The 24721-nt window shown below is 34.9% G+C and overlaps 1 protein-coding gene across 1 annotated transcript in view; it reads left to right on the top strand.

Annotated features, from left to right (window-relative positions):
• Window positions 1-20568, top strand: part of LOC6041617 (S phase cyclin A-associated protein in the endoplasmic reticulum) — a 133923-nt gene extending 113355 nt beyond the window's left edge. The window contains exons 12-14 of the mRNA XM_038252996.1: window positions 6177-6341; window positions 10127-10279; window positions 19300-20568. Of these exons, the coding sequence (XP_038108924.1) occupies window positions 6177-6341; window positions 10127-10279; window positions 19300-19386 (405 nt within the window). The 3' untranslated portion in view covers window positions 19387-20568. The remainder of the gene's footprint in view (window positions 1-6176; window positions 6342-10126; window positions 10280-19299) is intronic.
• Window positions 20569-24721: the final 4153 nt, after the last annotated feature.

The raw sequence follows: 24721 nt of genomic DNA, 5'->3' as shown, positions 1-24721 counted from the left end.
AAACCAGAATTTCCGTTAATTTTCATGTTAGTCCTATTTTGAAACCGTTTATAGCTTTTATTTTAAAACATATATTTCTTGATAGTAGTTTATTTGAATTTGCAAAAAATAATCAAAAATAAATAAATGAATGCCAAAAATTAGACATTTTTAATTTATCATACGATTAAGATATTTTTGAAATTACAACAAATTAATGATTTTGCTTTTAAAACTATATTTGAACATGTTGATAGAAATAGTATTAAAGGGCCGTTCAATTTCGTCTCAACGTGATTTCTATATCTAACCTGTCGATTACGTCGGTTTGGACAGTAATTTTAGATGCTGATCCAAACTGAATAAATGACTAACATTAGTTTGAAATATCAAATTTGAAATCAAACCTAGACACATCAAAACAATTCATTTTTGCTTTGGATAAATAAATAAGAATTTTCAACACGATAGAATATGTTTGCACTCGCAGCTCTCGGCGTTAAAAACGCACTGAACCGTCATTCCTACACTCCACAAGTTTTTCTACACTCGCCAAGCTAAACAATCGCCAAACACTCTGCGAGATGAAGTCTCAGAGGAGGGCCATATTTTCGATATGCATAAATTTGCCTGTTCTAATATTACCTTTCCCACCACAAAATGCTCGCCCGGAGAATTCGGCAAACATCATCATCGAATGGCTTTTCGTTTGCTCAGCTTTCAGCACTGATTGCGCGCTGCGAATTCCACTCTGGCCAAATGGATTTATCTAAGGTTTTTCGAGGGATTTTTTGCCAAACTTTCGAGAGTGGAGCTTCCATTACCATTTTGAAGCAAATAGGTAAAATTTATAAATTGATAGTGAAAAAGTTTTCAAAATGCTCCGTTTTCCCCGGAAGTTTGAGTTCCTGACAGTTCCTGTCTTAAAAATTGAACAACTTTTTCTCTGGCCATCAGACAAATCAAAACCGGCAAAAGATAACCCGTCACACCTCTCCGATAACCATCGCTAGCAAACCTAATTAAAATCACTGCCAAAGAACAATATTGACAGAGCGGTTGAAACTTTTTTGATTGAAAAATTCAGCTCAGCTCATCAGTCTCGGGTTGGCGGTCGGTGGCGTTGTTTTTCCCTGGCAAACAAGCAGCCCGAAGATTCACCCTTTGTTTACAAAACAACCTCGTCGGGTTGGAAAATCCTTGCCGCCGACGAGGAAAGAAATTGAATAAGCCACACTTGGGAGGATTTTTCCCGCGTGCGAAATTTCGGGTTCCAAATTGGATGCGGGGTTTTGAGATTTGAAGATAGTGCATGATTAAAGTTTGTATGGGATATGAACTGGGGTGTAACAAAATAGAAATAATGCCCCAAAAACAAAAAACAAATGAGAATAATTTCTTGTTGCATGAAAGGAAGCAAAACTAATAAAAATATACTTTTTCAAAAATTTCTTCAAGGTTTTGTTAGTGCTTGAAAAGGTTACAAAATCAAAAAAAAGTGTTAACATATTATTCTCAGTAGTTCGATAGGATACAAACCCTCTCAAATATTTTTTATTAGTTGCTCAGGTTTAAAAGTTTTCAAAATTGATTTTATTTTCAAAGGTCTGTTTAAAAATAATAATCTAACAACAATAATATTAAATAATAACAATCTCTTTCGAAAAAAATCATGATGAGAACGACTCATGATTTTAATATCTAAAAATTAAGGTAATTCGTTTAAAATCTTTACAAATTCGAAAACAACAGTTTTTTTTCTGTAAAAGGACAGCTTATGTAAATCTAAAGCAAAATTTAATAAGAATTGTTCATGTTTCAATCAATATAAAAAATCACAAAATTTAGCAATGAATTTTTTTTTGTTTTTTGGCTTTAGTTGATGTTTTTCGGTGAGAAATGAAACAAAATTCTTCTTCGTTACGTTTCGGCCTACTTCTTGGTTTCGGCCATCTACAGACTATATTTAAACACAAAAAAATACAAAAAATAAAATCTTAATCAAAAGGTCACAAATATGAAAAACACTTAAGTTACCACAAAAACTATTCTAGGCCAGGCTACTCCTGCTGGAGTGTCTGGATCGTGTCAGCTAACTGAGAGTCGTGCCGTGATTTTTTCGGCTGACTCGGTGACCAAAACTATCAAACACTGAAATTTTTTTGTTTTTGTCAGCTAAATCTTTAAACACATTTGATAAAATTTAAAAAGATGTGTTGAAAGCCATCAAAGAAATGTACAAAATTCACAAGAAATTCAAAAATAATTCTAAGTAATAAAGTTTTTTAGAAAGAGCCAAACAAGTATTGATGTTTTGGTAAAAAAGTAAAAAAAAAGATTTTTTATTGCATCCTTATCTCCTTGCCAAAGAAAAGGATAAAAAGTAACTATTTAAGGATTAATTCCGATTCTGAGTATACACAGCAAACTCGGATCGCCATTATACAAAAATAAAAATCCTGCGATTCAGTAATCATACCTTTTGCTGAAATTCGGCAAATGAACAAAAACATTGCCGGGAATCCCGAGCAGACAGAAATAACTTTTATGCATTTTATGATATTTGAAAATACTAGGCCAATAACATTTTATGTTATTTATAACAAGATTTGTTATTCGTCGTTATGATTTTTTTGTTAATATTTTTTGTTATTTTAACAACTAATCCGATCATCCCAATAACAGTTGGTGGTATTCTTCCATAACCAATAACAAATTGTATAAATAAATAAACTGTTATTAAACTCTTATGCAAAAATAGATTTTGCAAGAATATTCCATAACACTTTCTGTTATTTTAACAGTATTTGTTATTGAAATGGCATGAATTTTGTTATTACCATCTGCCCGGGAAATCAGTCAAAGTAAATATGTCGAACTGTCACTTATGCACGGCGTGTTTTCTAGGCAACCTTAAGGAGAAAAAATAGTCATCGCTACTGTCAAATGTGTCTTATAGGAAATTTTCCCAGCTTTCCAATGCTTCTAAGAGCGAAATGTTTCATCGGGAAATTTCTGAGATATCTAACTTTTAAGTTTTTTGTTCTAAATTCCTTCATTTTTAATTGTAAACTTCATAATAACTATTCTGAAAACTTGTCAAATAATGTTTTTCATGTGTCATTTACTCATCAAAATGTGCAAAATAATGCAAGAAACAACTTTGGAGCAGGTTGCAAATCGCTAAACATTTTTACAATTAAGTTTAACCGAGTTTATTGATATATGGGATTTATTCAAAAATGAAAATCATAAAACCGTCTTAATAATATTATTTACAAGAATTAAAAGATAATTACACAATTTTTGTGAACAAATATCACGCGTCTGCTCTTATTGAGCTGATACAATCGATTTTTTGCAGGTTTGAGTTTGTAAAGTTTATTAATGGATTTTTATGAATAAATATGATACTTCTTAAAGCATACATGAACCGGAAACATGGGTCCAAAAGATGATCAAAAATCAAAAATGTACTACCAATTACTGTTGCAAGGTTCAAAAGTCATAATCTCATGTGTATGAAATAACGAAAAACAAAATTTACTGTTGAAAATGCATTAAATATAAGAATAAAACTTGTGTGTTTTAACTCTGAATGTTGAAAACACTACCACATACATTTTTTGGTTTTAACAAAAATAAAATATTATTTAACAGTCAAAATCAAACAAAATAAAACAATAAAAAATTAAGGAATTTAGAACAAAAAACTTCCAAACTATTTAAACAAAAATCAAAGTATTTTTAAAACGTTTTTAAAAGATAAGATAAGAAGATACGATAAGACTTCCATAATATTGCTGATTCCTTGATCATTTCATACAAAATAAAAATTATCAAGATCATTTCATACTCATGAAAAGTTTTTCTCCTGAAGCTCGCCACAGTAATTCATAGTTCAATTTTGAGTATATAACATATTTTGTATCTATGCAATTGATTAATGTTTGGTTGAGGAAATATGATTTTTTTTTTTCATAAAAATCTAGTGATATCCTGACTAATCTCAAACTTGCAACAAAAAAATCGGTTTTATCAGCTTAATTCAAGCTTAATCCGAGCATAAACGTGATATTCGTAAACAAAAATTATGTTATTATCTTTTAATTATTGCAAAAAAAAAAAAAAAATTAAATACAGTTTTATGATTTTCATTTCTGAATAAATCTCATATATTCAAAAACTCGGTTAAACTTAAATTTAAAAATATTTAGAGATTTGATTTTTCAATTTTGTATAGTGTTTTGTTAGAAACAAAGGTATAAACAATGTGAAAAACAAAAGCCTCGATGCTAACCAGTTGTTTGATTTCGGTTTGAAAGATTGCACAAACCACCAATCAATCGAAATACAATAATTACGGGAAGTCACAACAGAACTAGTATTGTAAAAATAAATGATAAAAATATTATTTTTTTTGGTATTATTCAATTTAAAATGTGATTCGAAAAATAAATGCATCATAATCAAATCTTGATAACTGAATAGCCAGCAGCAATGCATATTCTTCAGTAAATGATCTGTCAAACTGACACAAGAAAATTACTGAATTTTCAGCAAAATATTTTGACATTTCTTTTGATGACATTTCAGTGGTTTTGACAACCATTTTCACTGAAATTTCAGTAGAAGAATTCATTAAAATCTAAATCACTGAATCGTTTACTGAAATTTTATTTGAATGTAAATTAAGTAAAACTTAACTGAATTTCAGCAAATTAGCAATGTTTGCTGGCCTTTATTTTTTATATCGAATTTTTTAAACGAATCATCTCTGTGATAAATCTCAAGCAGTAGGCTTGGCCGCTTTATTTCGTGTGATATCTCAAGGCATTGTTATGGAATGAAGCACTTTTATCATTTTAATGAATCGTGTTTTTCATTTTAAAAGGCACGTTAGCTTTGTAAACAAATAATGTATCCTCTTACACATTATGTAAGTAAGCATTTGCGTGAAAAGGATACATTCTTTGTTTACAAAGCTTCTATGCCCGTTTGAAATGTTACGCTCAAAATGACAAGAAGTCGAGCCAAACATTTCATTAGGGCACAAAACCAAAAACCGCGATTCGAGAAAATCGCTTGCAAAAAGTGGACAACTAGTTTCAATTCCTATTTAAAAAAGAAGCTTGACTGATGGTATTTTTACTGATGATACGATAAAACACATCATTATCCTCAACTCTGCTTAAATGCTTCTTAATTTTTGTTGATTTTCTCAATAAAAATCATAATTTAAAAAAAATCGTTATTGGGCCCTTTTAACTTTCCAACTGTTGTTCATAATGGGCCTTTTCTAAAAAAAAAAAAGCTGAAAGGACACTAAAGCGCTGTCACCGGATTGTTGTTTTGAATGATGTTTACGGGCCCTTTTGTTTAGTTAGAAATAATGAGGAATTCAGTAGAAATTTTGATTATTAGTGTAGTTTTGTGATTGAATAGTGTAGATAAGGTATGTGAAACATAAAAAATCTTCAAAAGTGTACTGAACAGCAGCCGCGGGACCGTATTAAATATTGTTTTTCGACGAAGTTTTTCTCTGCAGAAATCCTAGGTGAAAAGTAACAAAACATTTTTTTAAGTGAATTAGTGTTAAGAATGTTTGAAAAGTTCACTTCATAACACAAAAAGTTCCTCAAGTACCTAATGAAAAATAAAAGGGCACATTTGAACTTTTTTTTTGGTTTGGAGTAAACATTGTTATGTGGCCTTTTGTGTTTTTGATTCTTGGAGGGCATGTAGGGAGTGTACTAATGAATGGAATAGTGGAATAATCCCGAATGTTTACGTTTTGGTTTTGTGCCCTAATGAAATGTTTGGCTCGAAGTATGCTAGGCGTTACCTCAGGATTCATTTGTCAGTTTAATTAGATCAGCGATTCTCAACGGGGGTACCGGGCCTACTTGATTTACATGGTAGGGGGTACCAGCCTAGAAGAAGGTTGAGAAGAGCTGAATTAGATGATATTGGTTTAGAAATCAACACTTTCTACTAAAGAGTTGATTGCCATCTTTTTCTTCGTGATAGTTCTAAAAAATGCAAACTGTATCAAAAATATTTGTGATTTTCATTCAAGTGTATTTTTATATAATTCTGAAATTTTGTAAGAATGTTAAGTTACTACTAAAGTTCCATAGGTATCTTTTTCATACTTGATATTTTTGCTAACTTTCCGTTCTTCTCTTTTCTCACAGCTGGTGCTAGCGGAGGAGAATCTCTCGTTCAAGTTCCTGGACGTGGTCAGCATCCTGCTGCAGTACTGCGTCCCCAAGTCGGAGGAGAAGGGCGAAACCCAGGCTGTGATAATCGACTTAATAGCGACGTTAGGTTTCTTCTGTGCCAATAATAAGCTTAATCAGGTAAGGTTGCTTCTCTATTTTAAAGAAAATTTGGCTTGAAGCATGTAGTTAAAAAGTGATCCCGGCCATTTGCGTTTCGAATGGGGCTTTATGTAACGCTGGAGCCAACCAGAATTCGGAAAAGAACAAAAAAAAAACCCCGCTTTGTTCTTTTACGTTGGGGTTGCTTGGCCTGGGATCGAACCTGGGACGGCCCCCTCTCTCTGGAGACTCGTTTTATGTTTTGTTAGGCTCCTCTATTTCTCTTCCATTAGCTTTTACCGCGCGGCCGCGCGCTCGTGATGATTTTCTGATCTAAATTACTTTTATGACTTGTGTATTCTCGTTTGTTTATGTTTTCCGCTTTTTTTTCGCATCGCGGCCATTATTCCGGGAATGATTCTTTCTCCCTCTATCCCCCCCACCACCGGGACACCACACTATCTCGGCGTTGTTTTGGTTCTTGTCTGATGGCGCTTCATGGCTCGAGAAGTTGCGCACGTCTTCTTCTGGAGGCCGCGCCAAGAGCGAGCCAAAAAGAAAAAAAAAAGCACCCCAGTCATATCGCGTCGTAACAAAACGTATCATTATCCGTAGTTTGCCTTCTTTCGGATGCCATCCGAGGCAGAAGTGAAGTGCGGCCACTTTTTACTTTATGTAGAACAAAATCATCCTGCACAACCGGCCGCCTTGGACTGGAGCCTTGAGCCATCGGCAATGCCGCAGACAGCGTGATGAAAACCGTTGACTGGCCAGAGAGAGAGGGAGAGAGGGAGAAAGAGTGAAGGGGTTGAGGGATGATTCATTTTTGTTTTTTTTTTTTTATTTTATTTATGAAATTTTACGAAATCAAAGTTATCTATTTTAAGGAACCTTCTTTTGTTTATTAATTTTGATTATCTTCTTTCAGTTTTTTATGCTAAAAGAAATTCGCACTTTTTTAAATTTTAATTTATTTTTGCCTTCCTCACCTCAATAAGGAAAGGCTATCGAGAAATTAAAAGTGCAACATGGAGTTAAACTTTCTGTCAAGTAACTGTGAAGTTTTTCATGACACTTGAAAATGTTTCACTCCATGTTACCGGCTCACATCTCTCTTTTTAATTTCTCGATAAAATTACTCGAAAAATGAACTTCTTTATTCGACCTCGTAGACCCACCTTCACGTATACCTATCGACTCAGAATCAAATTCTGAACAAATGTATGTGCGTGTGTCTGGATGTGAGTCCGTGCACCGAAAAATATGCACACGATTATCTCCGGACTGGCTTAACCGATTTGGACCGTTGGTCTCATTCGATCCGTCTTGGGGTCCCACAAGACCCTAGTTAATATTATGAAGTTTAGAAAAGTACTTCAAAAGTTATGCTAAAAAACGATTTTAGCTTAACTTCGGAAGATTGTAAAAAGGGTGGTTTTGTAAGAAAACATATCCTGCTATACATTTTTAGAAAGGTATTTGAAAGATCTTTCCAACGCGTTGAAATGATTGAAGATCTGACAACCCATCAAAAGTTATTTATACACATTTATACGGATCTCAAATATTTTGATGAAAAAGTTGTCCGGATCTATCATGCGATCCATCGAGCCCAAAATATTGAAGATCTGTCAACTCTATCAAAAGTTATAAGTACTTTAGTGTTTCTAATACACATTTTTTGGCCGGATCTCAGATATTTTGATGAAAATAAGTGTTATTTATAAACTTTCTTGAGGCTGTGTATTGTATTCAATTTTTGAATGCGAGGAAGGCACCAACCACCTAAAGGTGGATTAAGTAACGTTTTTGTTAAAGAACCATTATGTATTTTTTACTTTTAAGCTGATTATGGAATTCAAAAAGTTTCCTTTTTGAACTCCCAAATTTTATTTCACCCTTTTTCCATTTTTGGTAACCACCATGATCAAAGTCTAAAGTTTCACGTCTTTTCCAAATGATTCTTTGTGAAAATGTTTGCGGTAGACAAGTTTCAGCCGCCGGCTGAAAAACTTTTTCTAAAAAATGGCTATGATTAATCTAATTCTCGTTTTGAATATTTAAAATACGTATTTTTTTAAATGCTTAGCTGCCGTTCTGTGAATATAAGTCTCATTCCTTTTTTAAATGGATGAGAACATAGAATTTCAAATCTCCAGCCAGTTTAACATAAAATTAAGGCACAAAGAATAGCTGCAAATCTACAGAAAAATTATATGAAAACTTCTGTCAAAGCATTTCAAAATACGAGCGTATTGTTTCTGAAGCTATATTTTATATATTTCAAATGAAAAGTTGTCCATTTGATTAAAAGTTAATATTTAAAATTGTATAATTGTAAAGATAGTACATGGGTTTCTTTCGTAATATTTGTTTGTTCCTTTTGTGCAATCTGCAAAACATGTCTTCTATGCACTACTTTTAATTAATTTTCATAATACAATTTTTGACTTATTGAAACCAAAATATTTGTTTTTTTTAATATGAATTGTCTTTTAAACTTTTGGTTTATTATTTTCAAACTTATTATAAATTTATTAGTTAAGAGTACACATTTTAAAACCTGAAAATTTGTGTAATAAGTGGTATTTTAGATATTTTTGTAATAATTATCCTGCAATATTTCTACAAAACTTAAATATTTAACAGAAATATTTGTTTTATCTTCCAAACCCAATTAACACCATAACTTCTATAATATTTTACAGAATAATTGCACAAATGAAACAGAAAAAAATCAGGAAATTTTATTTTTTAAATAAAAATAAAAAATATTAGGTTTAGCCATGATAAAATTCTAATACACTGCTGAAAGAAAAACCAAATGTTTTGTAAAAGCCTTACGAATTATGTTAGTAAGGCTTTTACAAAACTTTTGTTTGTTCAGGATAACTTAAAGAAATAAACAAAATTTAATTTTTGAAAAACCTTTTTTGATATTTTTTAAGGGACCTTCCATGAACCACGTGGATACTTTTTGGTTATCTCAGACCCCCCCTCTCCCTCCCTCGTGGGCAATTTCCAAACAAAACAAATCTTTTTTTGTATGGAGTGTGGACAAGGGTGTCCACTTGATTTCTGAATGGTTTGTTATGCAATTTCACACAAATTTAAATCAAAATTTGAAAATTATTTCTAAACATTCTTGGACATTTCTGAATAAATTGGATAAACTGAACATGAGCATCCCCAGCAACATCATCGGCCGTCCTTTTTTTCCTACTTCCATTAAGATTTTTTTAGATGATAAATAATTTAAAATTTACAACAAAATATTTTGATACTTTTTCTCCTGAAAACTGCCAATTATCTCGGCCAGATAAATATAGAGCACGACGGAACAACAATGGAAAACATACAACCCCCTCTCTCTTCTTCTTACTTGACCTCTTTTCACTCAAAACTTGCTCCTTTTTAGAAAAGAAAAAAAAAAACAAGGCTGGATTTGATGTTTCAATTGTGCCCACACCCGAAAGCAAAAAAAAAAACAAGAAGCAAAAGAGGTTCGCGTTGATTTTTTGCCCATTTGTTTTGCTTTCGACCTTTGGCGGATGGGCCGGGACAGGATTCTCAGCCAAGATAGGCTCTCAAAGAATGACTTTGCGCAAAGTGCGCGATTTTCTGCGATGAACATGCAGATTGACAGTCCGCTCATCCCGGCCGTTACGAGATTCGAACCCGTTGATATCGGGTTGCCCCTGCCCAGGCTTATAATTCCGTCTGAGCCGACGCGACGCGACTGCGAGTCAATATTTGGCAGATCATTGGTTGTTGGTCTGACGTTCTCAGAGCAAAACACTAATTAGGTACTGTTTTAATTGCAGGACCTGCTCATCTCGGACCAATCATCGGTGATAATTAAAAGCCTCACCAAGTTGCCGAAGAAGTTCGACATGGTCATCTATCCGACGCTGGTCACCGTCACGTACGAGAACGCCGAGGCCAAAGCCGTGCTCGGGAAAGACTTTGACATTGCGGTAAGTTTAGTGGGATTTTCTGTTTGTCATATTTTTAGAAGCATAACTTCACTAAATTAGTTTTATCCTTGTAGTGCTTTTACTTTTTTTTTTGGAAAGACAATATTTGGCCTCGGCCTCAAATATCATTTATACTATAATAATACTTTTTTTTTACTTCAATTCTAGTAAGTTTTCAACAATGATTTATTTCAACTAGAAATTTATTGATGAATTCTGAAGCAGAAACATTACCATTGAATCATTTTAGTAGGGCAACTTTTGTTCTTCGAAAAAGTTTACTTTTCTTGCTTCATGTTTTTCTTGATGTTGATCTATGTTTCTTTTCGCCTTTCTAGTCATTTTTTATCAATTTTTGCTTGATTTTCACCCCCACCCCCCTTTCATCCCTCTTTCAAAACCGGTCCGAAAAATCAGGGGACAAAAAAAAATAAGTCTTACCAACTGAAAACAATGCACAAATGCATTTTCACTGTTTGTGGAATTCCAATGTTTTTTAAGGCGAAATGTAAATATTATGGCCCAACTCATGGAACGTCGAAAGAAATCTGAAGAAATATTAATTTTGGTGTAAATGGCAGCCTACGAGCGAAAATGTATTTTTTTCCATAATTTGCTTTTATACCCCAGAATCAAACATTTATGAATAACTTTGCAAGGGATTGTTCATAACCAAAGCCACTATTATGGCAGACGTGTATCCAGTAGACACACCTTTCCCCCAAGTATGAGCCTGATTGGTTGAAATTACGGCTTGTGAGAGCCATTTTATCATTGTTCCCTGTGTCTCATTGATGACTACTCTACCATACTTCTTGATTGCAACTTCGATTTTACAATCTAAACTGAATGTCAATCCATCCAACATATTAAGGCTACTTATCGAACCTTTGAAGTACATAAAAAATCCTGAAAGGTATACATATGTACCACTAGGGTGTAATATGAAAATCGATTTTCCAGCACAGCAATTTTTCAGTTCCTTTTGGGGTCCTAAACAACTCCCTAAAGTTTGGGAACGATTGGTTTAGTCCTCACTTTGCGCAAAGCGATTCAATTTTCCATATAAATTTGTATGGGGAAAACCATTTTTTTGGATTTTGATATTTATAAAATCCACGTTTCACGCTGTTCTAAAACCGGATTCATATTCGGATGCTCCGGAAGCTGCTCTACAACTTTCCCGATGAGAGTATGGTGCTAGCTTGTCGCTGAAAGAAGATACAGCGTCCTCAAAACTCGTCTAAAACGTGATTTTCGAGCAAAAAACACGTTTTAGACAAGTTTTGAAAACGCTGTATCTTTTTATAGGAGCAAGTTAGCACCATACTCTCTTGGAGAAAGTTGTAGAGCACATTCCAGAGCATCCAAATATGAATTCAGTTTTAGTACAGCGTGAAACGTGGATTTTATAAATATCAAAATCCAAAAAAATGGTTTTTCCCATACAAATTTATATGGAAAATTGAATCGCTTTGCGCAAAGTGAGGACTAAACCAATCGTTCCCAAACTTTGGGGAGTTGTTTAGGGCCCCAAAAGGAACTGAAAAATTGCTGTGCTCGCTGAATTTGGACAACTTTATTCTTTTTCCATGCAACCATATTACACCCTAATGTACCACTAGGGTGTAATATGGTTGTATGGAAAAAAAATAAAGTTGTCCAAATTTATTGAGAACAGCACTTTTTAGTTACTTTTGGGGTCCTAAACAACTCCCCAAAGTTTGGAACCGATTTGTATAGTCCTCACTTTGCGCAAAGCGATTCAATTTTCCAAATAAATTTGCATGGAGAAAACATTTTTTTTGCATTTTGATATTTATCAAATCCACGTTCCATGCTGTATCAAAACTGGACTCATATTCGGATGCTCTGGAATGTCCTCTACAACTTTCCCCAAGAGAGTATGGTGCTAGCTTGCCTCTAAAAAAAGATACAGCATGTTCAAAACTCGTCTAAAACGTGTTTTTTGCTCCAAAATCACGTTTTAGACGAGTTTTGAGGACGCTATATCTTCTTTCAGGAGCAAGTTAGCACCATACTCTCTTGGGCAAAGTTGTAGAGCACATTCCAGAGCATCAGAATATGAGTCCGGTTTCGATATAGCATAAAACGTGGATTTGATAAATATCATATTCCAAAAAAATGGTTTTCACCATACAAATTTATATGGAAAATTGAATCGCTTTGCGCAAAATGAGGACTAAACCAATCGGTCCCAACCTTTGGGGAGTTGTTTAGGACCCCGAAAGGAACTGAAAAAGTGCTGTGCTGGAAAATCGATTTTGATATTACACCCTAATGTACCACTTTGGTACATGCTAAAACCATGTTAGGATTTTTTGATTTGGCTAGATTGCCCTGCTGGTTGGATTGACATCTAAACTGAAGTTAAAAAAAAACATTTTTTTTTTAGATTTTTTTTTCAAAAAAACTTTTTTTCCAAATTCTTATAACTTGCGGTTAAATTTTGCCTTTACTTCTCACGAAAAGAAATCAATTCTCAAAATCGATAATGAAATTCACGAATGTGAGAACCTCGAAGGAATATATTCACATTTATAGTGCAAATGCACCATATTCATGAATAAATTCCTTCGTGGTTCTCACATTCGTGAACTTTATTCACGATTACGGGAATTGATTTTTTTTGTGCAGGGGCCAGATCAGGTATATCTGAAAAAGTGGCGGACTGGAACTAATGTTTGCTAAAAGTTGAAAATCAAGAGGTTTTTTTTAAATAGGTCCTATAAACACTCTACAAATGTTTTTTTTTCATAAGTTTGTTTTTTTGCCTTTTTAATGTATTGAATTCTTGACTCGCCGCGCGCAAAATGGAGAAAATGACGAAAACGGATAAAAATCACCCTTTTTTACTAAAACTGCGATAACTTGAAAATTTCAGCGATGACCTATACTTGTTTGGGTACCAAAAGTTGTGTTTTTTGATGGCGGTACCCAAACATGAATAAGTCATCGCCAAACAAAAAATACGGGTCTAATTATTTGGGTCAAAGAACTCCCAAAAAAATTTTGGTTCAAAAATTGCCAGGTTTTTTTTTCTAAGCAGTTTTATTATATAATTCAATAGAAAACAATAGTTTGTTCTATAATTTCGAAAACAAAAATCACTTTGGTGCTGTCCTATATGCAAAATAAAAGCAGAACAGTTCCAGCAACAAATTCACTTTGCAAGAACATTCAAAGTCAGAACAAAAGTAAAAAATAAATTAAATACACATTAACTAATCAAGAACAAATTGGAGCAATTCTCTGAGATTTCGGTCATTCGATTTTTTTTTTTGTATTTTTTAATCCGGCTGAAACGTTTTTGGTGCCTTCGGTATTCCCAAAGAAGCCATTTTGCATTATTAGTTTGTCCATATAATTTTCCATACAAATTTGGCAGCTGTCCATACAAAAATGATATGTGAAAATTCAAAAATCTGTATCTTTTGAAGGAATTTTTTGATCGATTTGGTGTCTTCGGCAAAGTTGTAGGTATGGATATGGCTACACTGAAAAAAAATGATACACGGTAAAAAAATTTGGTGATTTTTAATGTAACTTTTTGTCACTAAAACTTGATATGCAAAAAACACTATTTTTATTTTTTTAATTTTTTGATATGTTTTAGAGGACATAGAATGCCAACTTTTCAGAAGTTTCCAGAATGGGCAAAAAATCTTTGAACGAGCAAAAATGGGCGTAATATTGAATGTTTGGCCCGTTTGAAATGTTAGTCTTGATTTTAAATTTTACATTGTAAATCGGACCTACAGTTGCTAAGATATCGACATTCGAAAATGGTGGGTTGTTTGGGTGAGACTTAGAAAACAAAAATTTTCCTGTTTTTTAACCTTTGCATGGCAATATCTCAGCAACTATAGGTCGTATCAACAAAGTTCAATAAAGCTAAATATAGAGAATTTTCTTAGCTCTTCAAAAATAACAGGGCGGTTCATTTCTTCCACATATTGCATGCAATTTTTGGGTTCCCTCCGCACGGCTGGGACCTTGCCCCCATGGAAAGCATGGGACGGTCGGAGGGCTTGTAATGCACTTTACCAATACGGAAAGAGCAGGGGAGCATTTATTCCCCATACTAGCGCCAGTCAAAGATGTTACACATTGATCTTTGCCGAGTGGTGTCTGGAAATATTAATAGTTCTTTATTAGTTATTTGAAGAATATTTACAGTGCCACAGTTTTGAAGAATAAATCCAGACGGAACCGAATGATCGAATGCTTCCTGTCGTCGGAAAATTCGGAGCAACTGGAGCCGGGTTGTGTAGCGTAATGGAACTCCGATTTCGATATGATGGTACCCACGGCGGAGCTGGTCAAAGGACAAGCAGGACAAACTCGTTATTGGCCAATTGCGACTTATGCTGGCGAAGGTGATCGAGGACATCTGACGGCGGTTGCGGAGTCGTCCTCTTTAAAGCTAAGTACTCATACATGATAATCGTATTACAGGCCTGCCTTTTCTGGTCATGTTGAATACGATTAACTGCAACTCTAACCACTTTAATTTTCAGCAAAATTGACAAGACTTTTGACGAACGTGACAGGACAGGGGACTGTAAAACATTTTATACAAGTTCCGACTTTTTTATGTGGGAAAATTTTGCCTGACGTGTGTTTCTTTGCATTGTAAACCTCAACATATGAATTCATTTTAATAATTTTGCCTTTGTTGGAACAGTTAAGGGTCACATAGTAAAAGTCCGTTGGTGTGTGGATAGTGTACCCCGTTCGCTCGAGTTCCTTGGGGTCAGTTCTGTAGGTTTTAACAGTCTCAACAGTTAAAACCTACAGTACTGATTTTGGGAAGCTTGTGCGAATGGGGTTTTTAATGAACATTGGGGGCGGCGATTGAGCACGAAGTTTCGATTTAGCTTATTTACATCATTACACGATTACATACTCTCACAAACACAATCTCATTTTAACCTACCCAATCATGTCCTCAATCCCCGCTCCCATGGAGTGCGAGCGATCCGCATGTTATTGACACGACCATTACCTTTCCTTTACACAACCGGACTTGGACTGACTTGATCCTGGCTATCCCACCTCGATCCGCAAAAAAAAAAAAAATATTGCATGCAATTTTTGGGTTGTATGCAAGAGCGACGAACCGCCCTAATTCTCCATACAAACTTTGGAGAAAAACCATTCGGCCCAGACAAACTATTTTTGAAAAATTCAAAATGCACGTGATTCTGGTGACTCCAAACTGCATGCTTCCTGGAGTTGAGCCTGCGCAGTCATTTTTGTCATTTTTTGGACCGTTTTGGTCTCATTTGATTCGTCTTGGGGTCCCATAAGACGCTATCGAAAATGATAAAGATTGGTTGGGATTGGAGTACTTCAAAAGTTATGCTAAAAAAACGATTTTAACAAAAGTCCGGAAGATTGTAAAAAGGGTGGTTTTTGTATGAAACCTCATCATGTTATACATTTTTAGAAAGGTATTCGAAAGACCTTTTTAACGAGTTCAAAAGATTGAAGATTTGACAACCCTATCGAAAGTTATAAGCACTTAAGAGATATTTATGAACTTTGTGGAGGCCGGATCTCAGATATTACCTAGCATTACACTCTAAATGTGTAGAAGGCACCAACCAATGTCAATAAATCGCAATAGATTTAACCAATTGGGATTTTTTTTTACTGTGAACAGATACGGACCACTGCGACACTTGCGTATCTATTGTAGTATGATCTGTTCTCAGGTTTTCTGTTTTGCTGCTATACACAGCCTGCCGAACGATTGTCTTCCGTAGCGCTATTGTTTGCGCGAGACAGTATTTGACGAATTATTCGAGCAGTTGCCCCCTCTCATTCCCCAAACCAATCCCCCAAATGCCATGCCACACGAGCACGAGAGACCGATCCGAGGACGTGGAGATGAGCGAGATTGAGGGGAAATCTCGTTTATTTTTGACCCATCTAGAGATCGTTACCGATCATATAGCCCAATATTCAGCTCGAATTTTGCCTGAGAGCATGTGACCGAGTCGAAAGTAGCATTTGAAGCTCTTCTCTGCGTATTGTTACAGAGTTCTTCAACACTCAGACTCAGTCGCCAACAGATCGTCCGAGAGATTGGACGGGATGGGTTTCGGGGAGGCTTGGGACATGACAAATCAATTCCCGCAGCAGCCGAAATCCCCTCTCGACCGCCACCTACCCCTTTTGCCTCGCCAGATGGGTTTCAAGCCATCGACCTTCCGCTTACAAAGCGAAACCCGTACCACTACACCACGGGAGCTCGGCAACCAATTGGGATGCTTCAGCCTGCATTTTGTTGCATTTTGGGCCCTTTCAGATGTTTGTTGGATTTTGAAATTTAATTGAATTTTGCCTAAGTTACAGTCTTTTTTTAAGATTGTTGACGTTTTAAACATTGTGTCCCGATTTGCCCAACTTCCCGTTGACCTAGAGTACTCATATTTTGGCCAGATGTTGGTTTTATATTGTCTAATTCTGTCGATTGATTGTGGTTTCTGACATCAACTAGAAAAATTTCAAGCTGTGTTATTTAAAAATTAAGATTAGGGTAGAGTAGTCATCAATGAGACACGGGGAACAATGATAAAATGGCTCTCATAAGTCGTAGTTTCAACCAATCAGGCTCATATTTGGGGGAAAGGTGTGCCTACTGGATACACGTCTGCCATATAAGTGGCTTTGGTTATGGACGCTCCCTTGAAAAGTAATTCATAAATGTTTGATTCTGGGGTGTAAAAGTAAATCATGGACAAAAAATACTTTTTCGATCGTAGGCTGCCATTTACACCAAAACTAATATTTCTTCAAATGTCTTTCGACGTTCCATAGGGATTAAGTTGGGCTACAATGCCCTTTCATTAGATTTGGCCAAAATTTAAAATACACCCAGAATCCAGGACTGTCTCATTGTTCCCCACTAATTTCAGCCCATGGGTAACAATGAGACACTTTGATTTTTCTTCCATAAACTTTTCAAAATCGTTGGAAATCTTTCAAAACATGAATTAAAAGTGATTTTTGGCATATTTATACAGTTTAAACTTCATTTAACCAAAAATACAAAGTTATTTGGTATTAATATATGGATTTTACAAAATTTAAATACTGTTTAGTGTAACTTTTGTTATTAAAAGTTTCATGTTGGCAAAATTCCTCTAAAATGTTCAAGGCAAGTCACCTGCAATGGAACAATACAAAAACATGATGTTTTGCTAGAAAAATGTTGATTTTCGTAGAGTGTCTCATTGTTCCCCAGCTGTCTCATTGTTCCTGCCAAGTGCGTCTACAATGAGACAGTTGAATAACTCTGGCTGTAGATGTCGGATCGATCTCATATTTTGGTCAATGATAGAACACATTAAAAGAAAGATAATGCAACTAAAAGCACATTAAGACATGCTGATGAAAAAATTAGAAAAATCGTTGAAAGTTGAAAACCAAAAGTGTCTCATTGATGACTACCCTACCCTAACCCTCTCCCGCCCATGGTTACTCCACTGCCCATAATTGAAAATTCGACTATTATGCCAAATCAAGTATTCCGAGAAAAACGCGTTTTAGTGTTGGTCCCAAAATCTCCGTCAAGGCAATTTCCCATAAGAGTGGCATATTAGCCGTTTGGTTTTTCGCATCGGCAGCCAAGTCTAAACACTATTTTAGTGAAATTCAAGTTCCAGGAGATGCGTTGGAACATCCTCTACCGCCGGGTGCTAATATCTCGTTTTTGCCAAAAGTGGATATTAGCCGTTTTTTCAATAGTGGGCAGTCCAGAGCACAAAAACTTTGAACATAAACTTTCAAATATCTCGGAACTGACACAACTTTTCATGATGCTTTAAGTTGCAGGTGTTCATGTAGAATGTATACTAACATCTCCCCAAATTTCATCAAATTTGGCTAAGCACAAGCAAAGTTACAGCGTGAAATGTAAACAAAAATGGGCCAATTTTAGGGAAATAAATAAGACCTGTTTTCGAAAGCCCGTAAAAATTACCAAACACAAAATTTTATGAAACAAAAAATGGTTTGCTATCATTTGAACCTTGGACAAGAACCCCTGTGAATAACATTGTGAGTTTGAACCGGTTTTAAGTGTTTTTCAACCTTTTTCATTTGGTGCACCAGAGCACCACCTAGGCATATGAGCAACTAAATATTCAGGAGCACTTTTTTCTAAATCACAGAAAAAGCTTATTTTTATCAAAACAAAGGTTTATAAACGTTCTGACTATTCATAAACAAGGCAAAATATTGTTATTAGACCAATAGTTTTATTATTTTCCTCATTTTTCATGAAAATGGTTGTTTGTGGGTTTTGAATGAGCCAATCAAAGAAACCTGAAAATGCAGAGATTTTTAAGAATTTGTAGTTAATACTTCAGAAATATGGTCTTACAGCAAAAAATAAGTTGTTTTCAACACATTTCGAAGCGTTTTCAAACAAATGAACCAATAGATTTGAAGAAAACGAGATTTTGTGGTTTAAAAAAAGTTGCTCATCTTCCTGATGGTGCTCTGGTGCACCACTTCAAATTTTACTTTTTTGCCCCAATTCGATGTTTGTAGGTCAAAGTAAAGTATTTCTTGCATTATTGTACCAAAATTAAGCCATTTACTATTTTTACTATAAGCAAACAGCTCTGGGCGTTAGAGGGTTAAACCTAACTTTTCAAATCTAGATTTTTTTAAATATCCTATAAACATATCAAACACAATAGCTTATAGAACTTTAAAAAAACTCTAGAAATGATCCATTTTTCCCATATATTTCCAGTGAGGCTGAGTGTTGCTTAGGAATCTGTGCATTAGAGTGTAACACACATATTCGCACCTGTTTTTTTTTTTTCTGTATAGAGAAATGACGAATTTCGACGGATGATCCGTTGCCATCGTTTAAAAAACTCTTCAGTCAACTCTGCGCCTTTAAAGTCAGCAGAATCAGATAATCACTAATGAAGATCTTAACGTTTGTCTTTACTTCTTCTTTTTTTCCCCCGCAGTCCCTCGAAGAGTACAGCAAGTCGGATCTGGCGAAAAAGAACAGGATCTTGTCACTGCTGACGAGCACGACGACCAAGGCGGAGTAACCCCATCGCCGGACAACTCCCCCGCGCCGGCAATCGCGATCTTAGGTCAGGTCAGTCCCGCCCGGACCAGAGCCCCGCTCAAAAGCAATAAATAAACGAATGGAGCGGAATCAATAAAAATGCGACATAAAAGCGCAGTGATTAAAGTTAGCAATAATGTCGTCGTTTAGCAGCAGCAGCAGCGGGCAGAATTGGCCAACTTTTAAAAGAGATGGTATCGATTTTGGCGTTGCACAAAATTTATTACCAGCTAATGAGTTGATCTTATGCTAAGTAACGACGACGACGCGCCTCAGGTCCGACGCTTAATTGTCTGCGCAGAAGTTTGTTTTGTTTCAATGTTAATGGCGTTTTTTTCAACTTTTGCTTTTGTTGCACTGCAGCAGTGTGTCACTTGCTGATGATATTTGCCGTGGGGCACGAGCTGTGAAATTTGCACTTGCTGATGCATAAATGCAGTTTAAGTTAAGCGATGCTGCTCAGAGTGCCGTGAAGCGATATTTTTGCACGCTTTTTAAACTGACATAGTCTGCATCTTAAGTAGTTTGGGTTTGTTTTGCACCGGTGTCAACTTTAAGTAATCGGGTTTGATCATTTTTTTTTTGTTTTGTGTTGGGACTTCATTTCAACTAAACATGGTTACTCCCAACCTACGATGCCAGATTATCACCAGATCACAATTCAGTTCATAAATTGTTAAAATTTTGGATTATTATCAATTTTAAAAAATCTGTACATACAGATTTTTATGATTTTTAGGATCCAAAAATCTTTAAAATACAGATTTATCTGTATATCTGGCATGGCTGCCCCCAACCCCCACAAAAGTTGGAAAGGTAACTTACACTCGCTGGTTCTCGGGCATAACTCAATCATTCGGGACGATTCTTTTTGTGTGCGAATTGTAAGGATTAGGTTATTAACAATAAAATTATCGAGGCTCGATAACGATTAAGATAGTTCTATCGTTATTTCGATAATTCTATCGGCGATAATCTTATCGCCGGTAATGGGCGATAGTCCATTTTTTAAATCTTTCTAAAATCGACTTAATTTAATCATATCAGTTAGTTAATCATTAATCATCTAGTTAGTTTCCAAAAAAATATATACTCAAAATTGTTCACAAAATACCGTATTTTTCGAAAATATGGGTATCCAAAAACAGTGGCAGCAGGCATGGCCGAATGATTAAGCTGTCCGCTTAGTAAGCGGAAGATCATAAGTTCGATTCCCATCTGCTCCAACCTTTCATCGGATGGGGAAGTAAAACGTCGGTCCCGGCCTTGGATGTTGTTAGGCCGTTAAGTAATTCCAAGTGTAGGAGTCGTCTCCACGCTTTAAGTGCAAACAACACACCAAACCAAGCCTGCTCCGGTGGAATCGCTGGCGGCGGTTAGACTCACAACCCAAAGGTCGTCAGTTCGAACTTCGAACCCTAGAGTGGCGTCATCCATAAAGTATGTCACGCTAAAATCGGCCAAAATTAACCCCCCCTCCCCCACCCTATGTCACACTTTGTCACGCTGGCTCCGACCCCCCCCCCATCGAAAAGAACGTCAGGTTTTTCGGACCCCCCCACTTACTTTTTATTTTTTGTGCAATTTTTGCATGATTAATAAACAGGATTATTATTAAATTCGGAGTTCAAAGTTTATCAAACATTAAACTTTTTTTTTTTTATATATTTCGAACTGAATTTTCAGTATTCAAGAAATAGACCCCCCTCTCCCCTTGTCACTCTTTGTCACGCTTGCGACAACTTGCGATTTATCATTAAAGTTGCACATTACTTAAAAATAAAATGACGCACAATGGAAAACTTTCTAAAATATATTTGAAAAATAAATAAAAAATAATCAATTAAAATACAAGTGCATTCCACTTAATGCCTTTTAATTTTCACTATATTTGTGAAAACACGATAGTATTCAGTCAAACATATTGTTGCAAAGCATAGCAAAAGATGATTTTAATAAAATTAAGCCAATTGCTTGGAAGCTTTTTATACAAAACCAATAAAAAAATCTAATGCAGAAAAAAAAATGTTCAAATAATACCTTAAATTTCAAAAAACTACTACCGGTAGAGGATTTTTTCAGCTTTGGTTCAATCAGATTGAAATGTTTTAGATTTGTTTTCAATTTTTTTTCTCATTTGGCATGCAAGCTAATGCGAGCTTCAAATTTGGCCCGCCATTCAAAAACTTTGAGCACCCCTGCTTTGGACTCCTAGGTTCGAGCAGAAACTTGCAATAAAGACCACAAAAGACCCGGAGTCGTGAAAGTGGATGGTTCAATGTTTTGGGTATCCAGCGAAGCGAAATTTTGTATGCTTTTTCACTTTATTGAAGTTTTCCTTTTTTTTTTTTTTGTTAAAAACTAATAATTTCACACAATACCGTTTTTTCGAAAATACTAAATTTTTCAAAATTTTCAATATGGGTATCAAACGAGTTGAAGTTATGTATGCTTTTTCAATTTATTAAAGTTTGAGAAGCTTAATTTGATTTGCTTTTTTCACATTGAATGATTTTTTTTTGAAAATGCGAAAATTTTCACAAAATACAGTATTTTTAAAGAAAGTACTCAAATTTTCATTATTTTCAATATGGGTATCAGACAAAGCGAAATTTTGTATGCTTTGTTACTTGCATAAGCTTTTTTTGTGGAGTAAAAAAATACCGTAATTTTCGAAAATACTAAAATTTTCAAAATTTACAATTTAAGTGAGATGACCACGTGGACACTTTTTTGGAAATCTCAAACACCTGAAACTTACTAGATTTTCAAAAAAAAAAAAAAAAAATAACAAATATCTTGAGTTTTTTTGCAAAGTTCCAATAAACCAAATTCCCAGTTTTGCTTTTTGGGTGTTTTTGAAACCGCCTTAAGTCAGGGGTATAAAAAAACACCCAAAAAACAAAAACTGAAAGTTTGATATATTTCGAAAAAATACGGTATTTTGTGATAATTTTCGAATTTTACAGCTGTAAAGTATGGATTATTTTCGAGATAAATACGGTAATTTGTGAAAATTTTAATATTTTCAAAAACAAACTATAAATAATTGAAAAAGCATACGAAAGTTCAATTCGTTTGATATCCATATTGCATTTTTTGAAAATCTGAATATTATCGAAAAATACGGTATTTTGTGAAAATTTTAGTATTTTACAAAAGTACTATAATAAAGTGAAAAAAAGCATATAAAATTTCTCTTCGTTTGATACCCATGTTGCATTTTTTGAATATTTGAGTGTTTACGAAAAAATACGTAAATATCGAGTTATGTTCGAGAACCAGCGAGTTGAAGTTACCGTTCCAACTTTTTTGGAGTCTTGGAGGTCCGTGTATGTTGGACATGCGTTGTATGTTCCAGTAGGGTGTAATATCAAAATCGATTTTCCAGCACAGCAATTTTTCAGTTCCTTTTGGGGTCCTAAACAACTCCCCAAAGTTTGGGCACGATTGGATTAGTCCTCACTTTGCGCAAAGCGATTCAATTTTCCATATAAATTTGTATGGGAAAAACCACTTTTTTTGAATTTTGATATTTATAAAATCCACGTTTCAAGCTGTACTAAAACCGGATTCATATTTAAATGCTCTGGAAGGTGCTCTACAACTTTCCCGAAGAGAGTATGGTGCTAGCATGTCCCTAAGAGAAGATACAGCGTCCTCAAAACTCGTCTAAAACGTGATTTTCGAGCAAAAAACACATTTTAGACGAGTTTTTAACACGCTGTATCTTTTTAGGAGCAAGTTAGCACCATACTCTCTTTGGAAAGTTGTAGAGCACCTTCTAGAGCATCCGAATATGAATCCGGTTTTAGTACAGCGAAACGTGGATTTTATAAATATCGAAATCCAAAAATTGTTTTTCCATACAAATTTATATGGAAAATTGAATCGCTTTGCGCAAAGTGAGGACTAAACCAATCGTTCCCAAACTTTGGGGAGTTGTTTAGGACCCCAAAAGGAACTGAAAAATTGCTGTGCTCGCAAAATTTGGACAACTTTATTTTTTTCCATACAACCATATTACACCCTAATGTTCCAGTGTTAATTTAGGTCATTGTCATTTTCTTAGAGATGAGATTGGATTGGTTTTCCAAAAAGGTAATTGAAGTTGAAGACATGCTTAATCAAACGTTATCATATTTGTAGAAAACTTTGGAAAAGCTGGTGAATTATAAAAATCTTTGCAAGGCCAGTTTTTAAGGTACGCTCTTTTTTTAATTTTAGTTCCCATTTTCGAGAATTTCCCCTACATGAACATTAAAACTCATGACTAAATCAAATAAATTTGACCTTTTAGCGGGCATTCAAATGCTTGTCCGGTCGGCGTAATCAGCTTAAATCCAAAAATATGAGCTTGATGGGACGCATTAGGGGCTGGCGCTCTGCCCTTGAATTTTTAATTGGATTCAACCCGTAAAAAGAGATATTTTTTTCAAAAAATCACAATTCTTGAGACAATTTGACCACTAAAGTGTTTATTTTCAACATCACTGGCGCGTAGGCCAGATCCTTACGCAAGTTTTAACTTGTTGAAGTTTTGCATTCTTTTCAATATGACCAGTACCATGGAAATAAATTAGTTTTTGTAAAAATTGAAAATGATGTTTTGTGTCCACTAGGGTGGTCCAAATCCAGGCATTCTCGGGGCTACCCCCTGAAATCAAAGAATGACCCCTCACTAGAATAAATTCCAAATTTGAACTAACTCTGACCACGGGAACCTCTCCCTCTAATCGCTGGAAGTTTGTATGGGAAAAATCGTCAAAATGTATGGAGAAAAGCAACTGCTTTTCGGAAGCTAATAACTTTTCAGCAAAAAATCCTAAAAATTTGAACATAATGAAGCAGTTATGAACTTCCTTTCGCCTTTGTGTAATGTCCGGTTATTTCATCACAAATTAGGCCAATCAAATAAATAATCTAAAATGGTGCGAAATCGTTCAAGTCAATACCGACTAAATACTACAATGAAATCCTAGAACAAGGACAGCTATTTATTTCAACCAGAGACACACTATTAGCTTATAGAAACTACTAATATTTGCACCACGTTGCTGCTGCAGTCATTATTTGGTAAGTCCTGTTGATCAACGCTTATATCACGAATCTAGTGCCCAGTGCTGCTTATATTGACACAAACAGACCAGTTTATGTTTAGTATTAATTTCGGTAATGCTTTGCATTCGCCACGCGCATTAGTCATTTTTTGTCTACTTAAATTATTATTAAGCAAACTTTTTTTTTGTTTTGTTAACCCTTGTATCCGACGATACTTACCGTTTTGTATTGAACAGTAGTACTTTTTTACTCGC

Source organism: Culex quinquefasciatus, chromosome 2, assembly GCF_015732765.1.
Source record: "Culex quinquefasciatus strain JHB chromosome 2, VPISU_Cqui_1.0_pri_paternal, whole genome shotgun sequence".
NCBI lineage: Eukaryota > Metazoa > Arthropoda > Insecta > Diptera > Culicidae > Culex > Culex quinquefasciatus.
The sequence above is the reverse complement of the archived record's forward strand: the minus strand, read 5'-3'. Positions and strand labels throughout refer to the sequence as shown.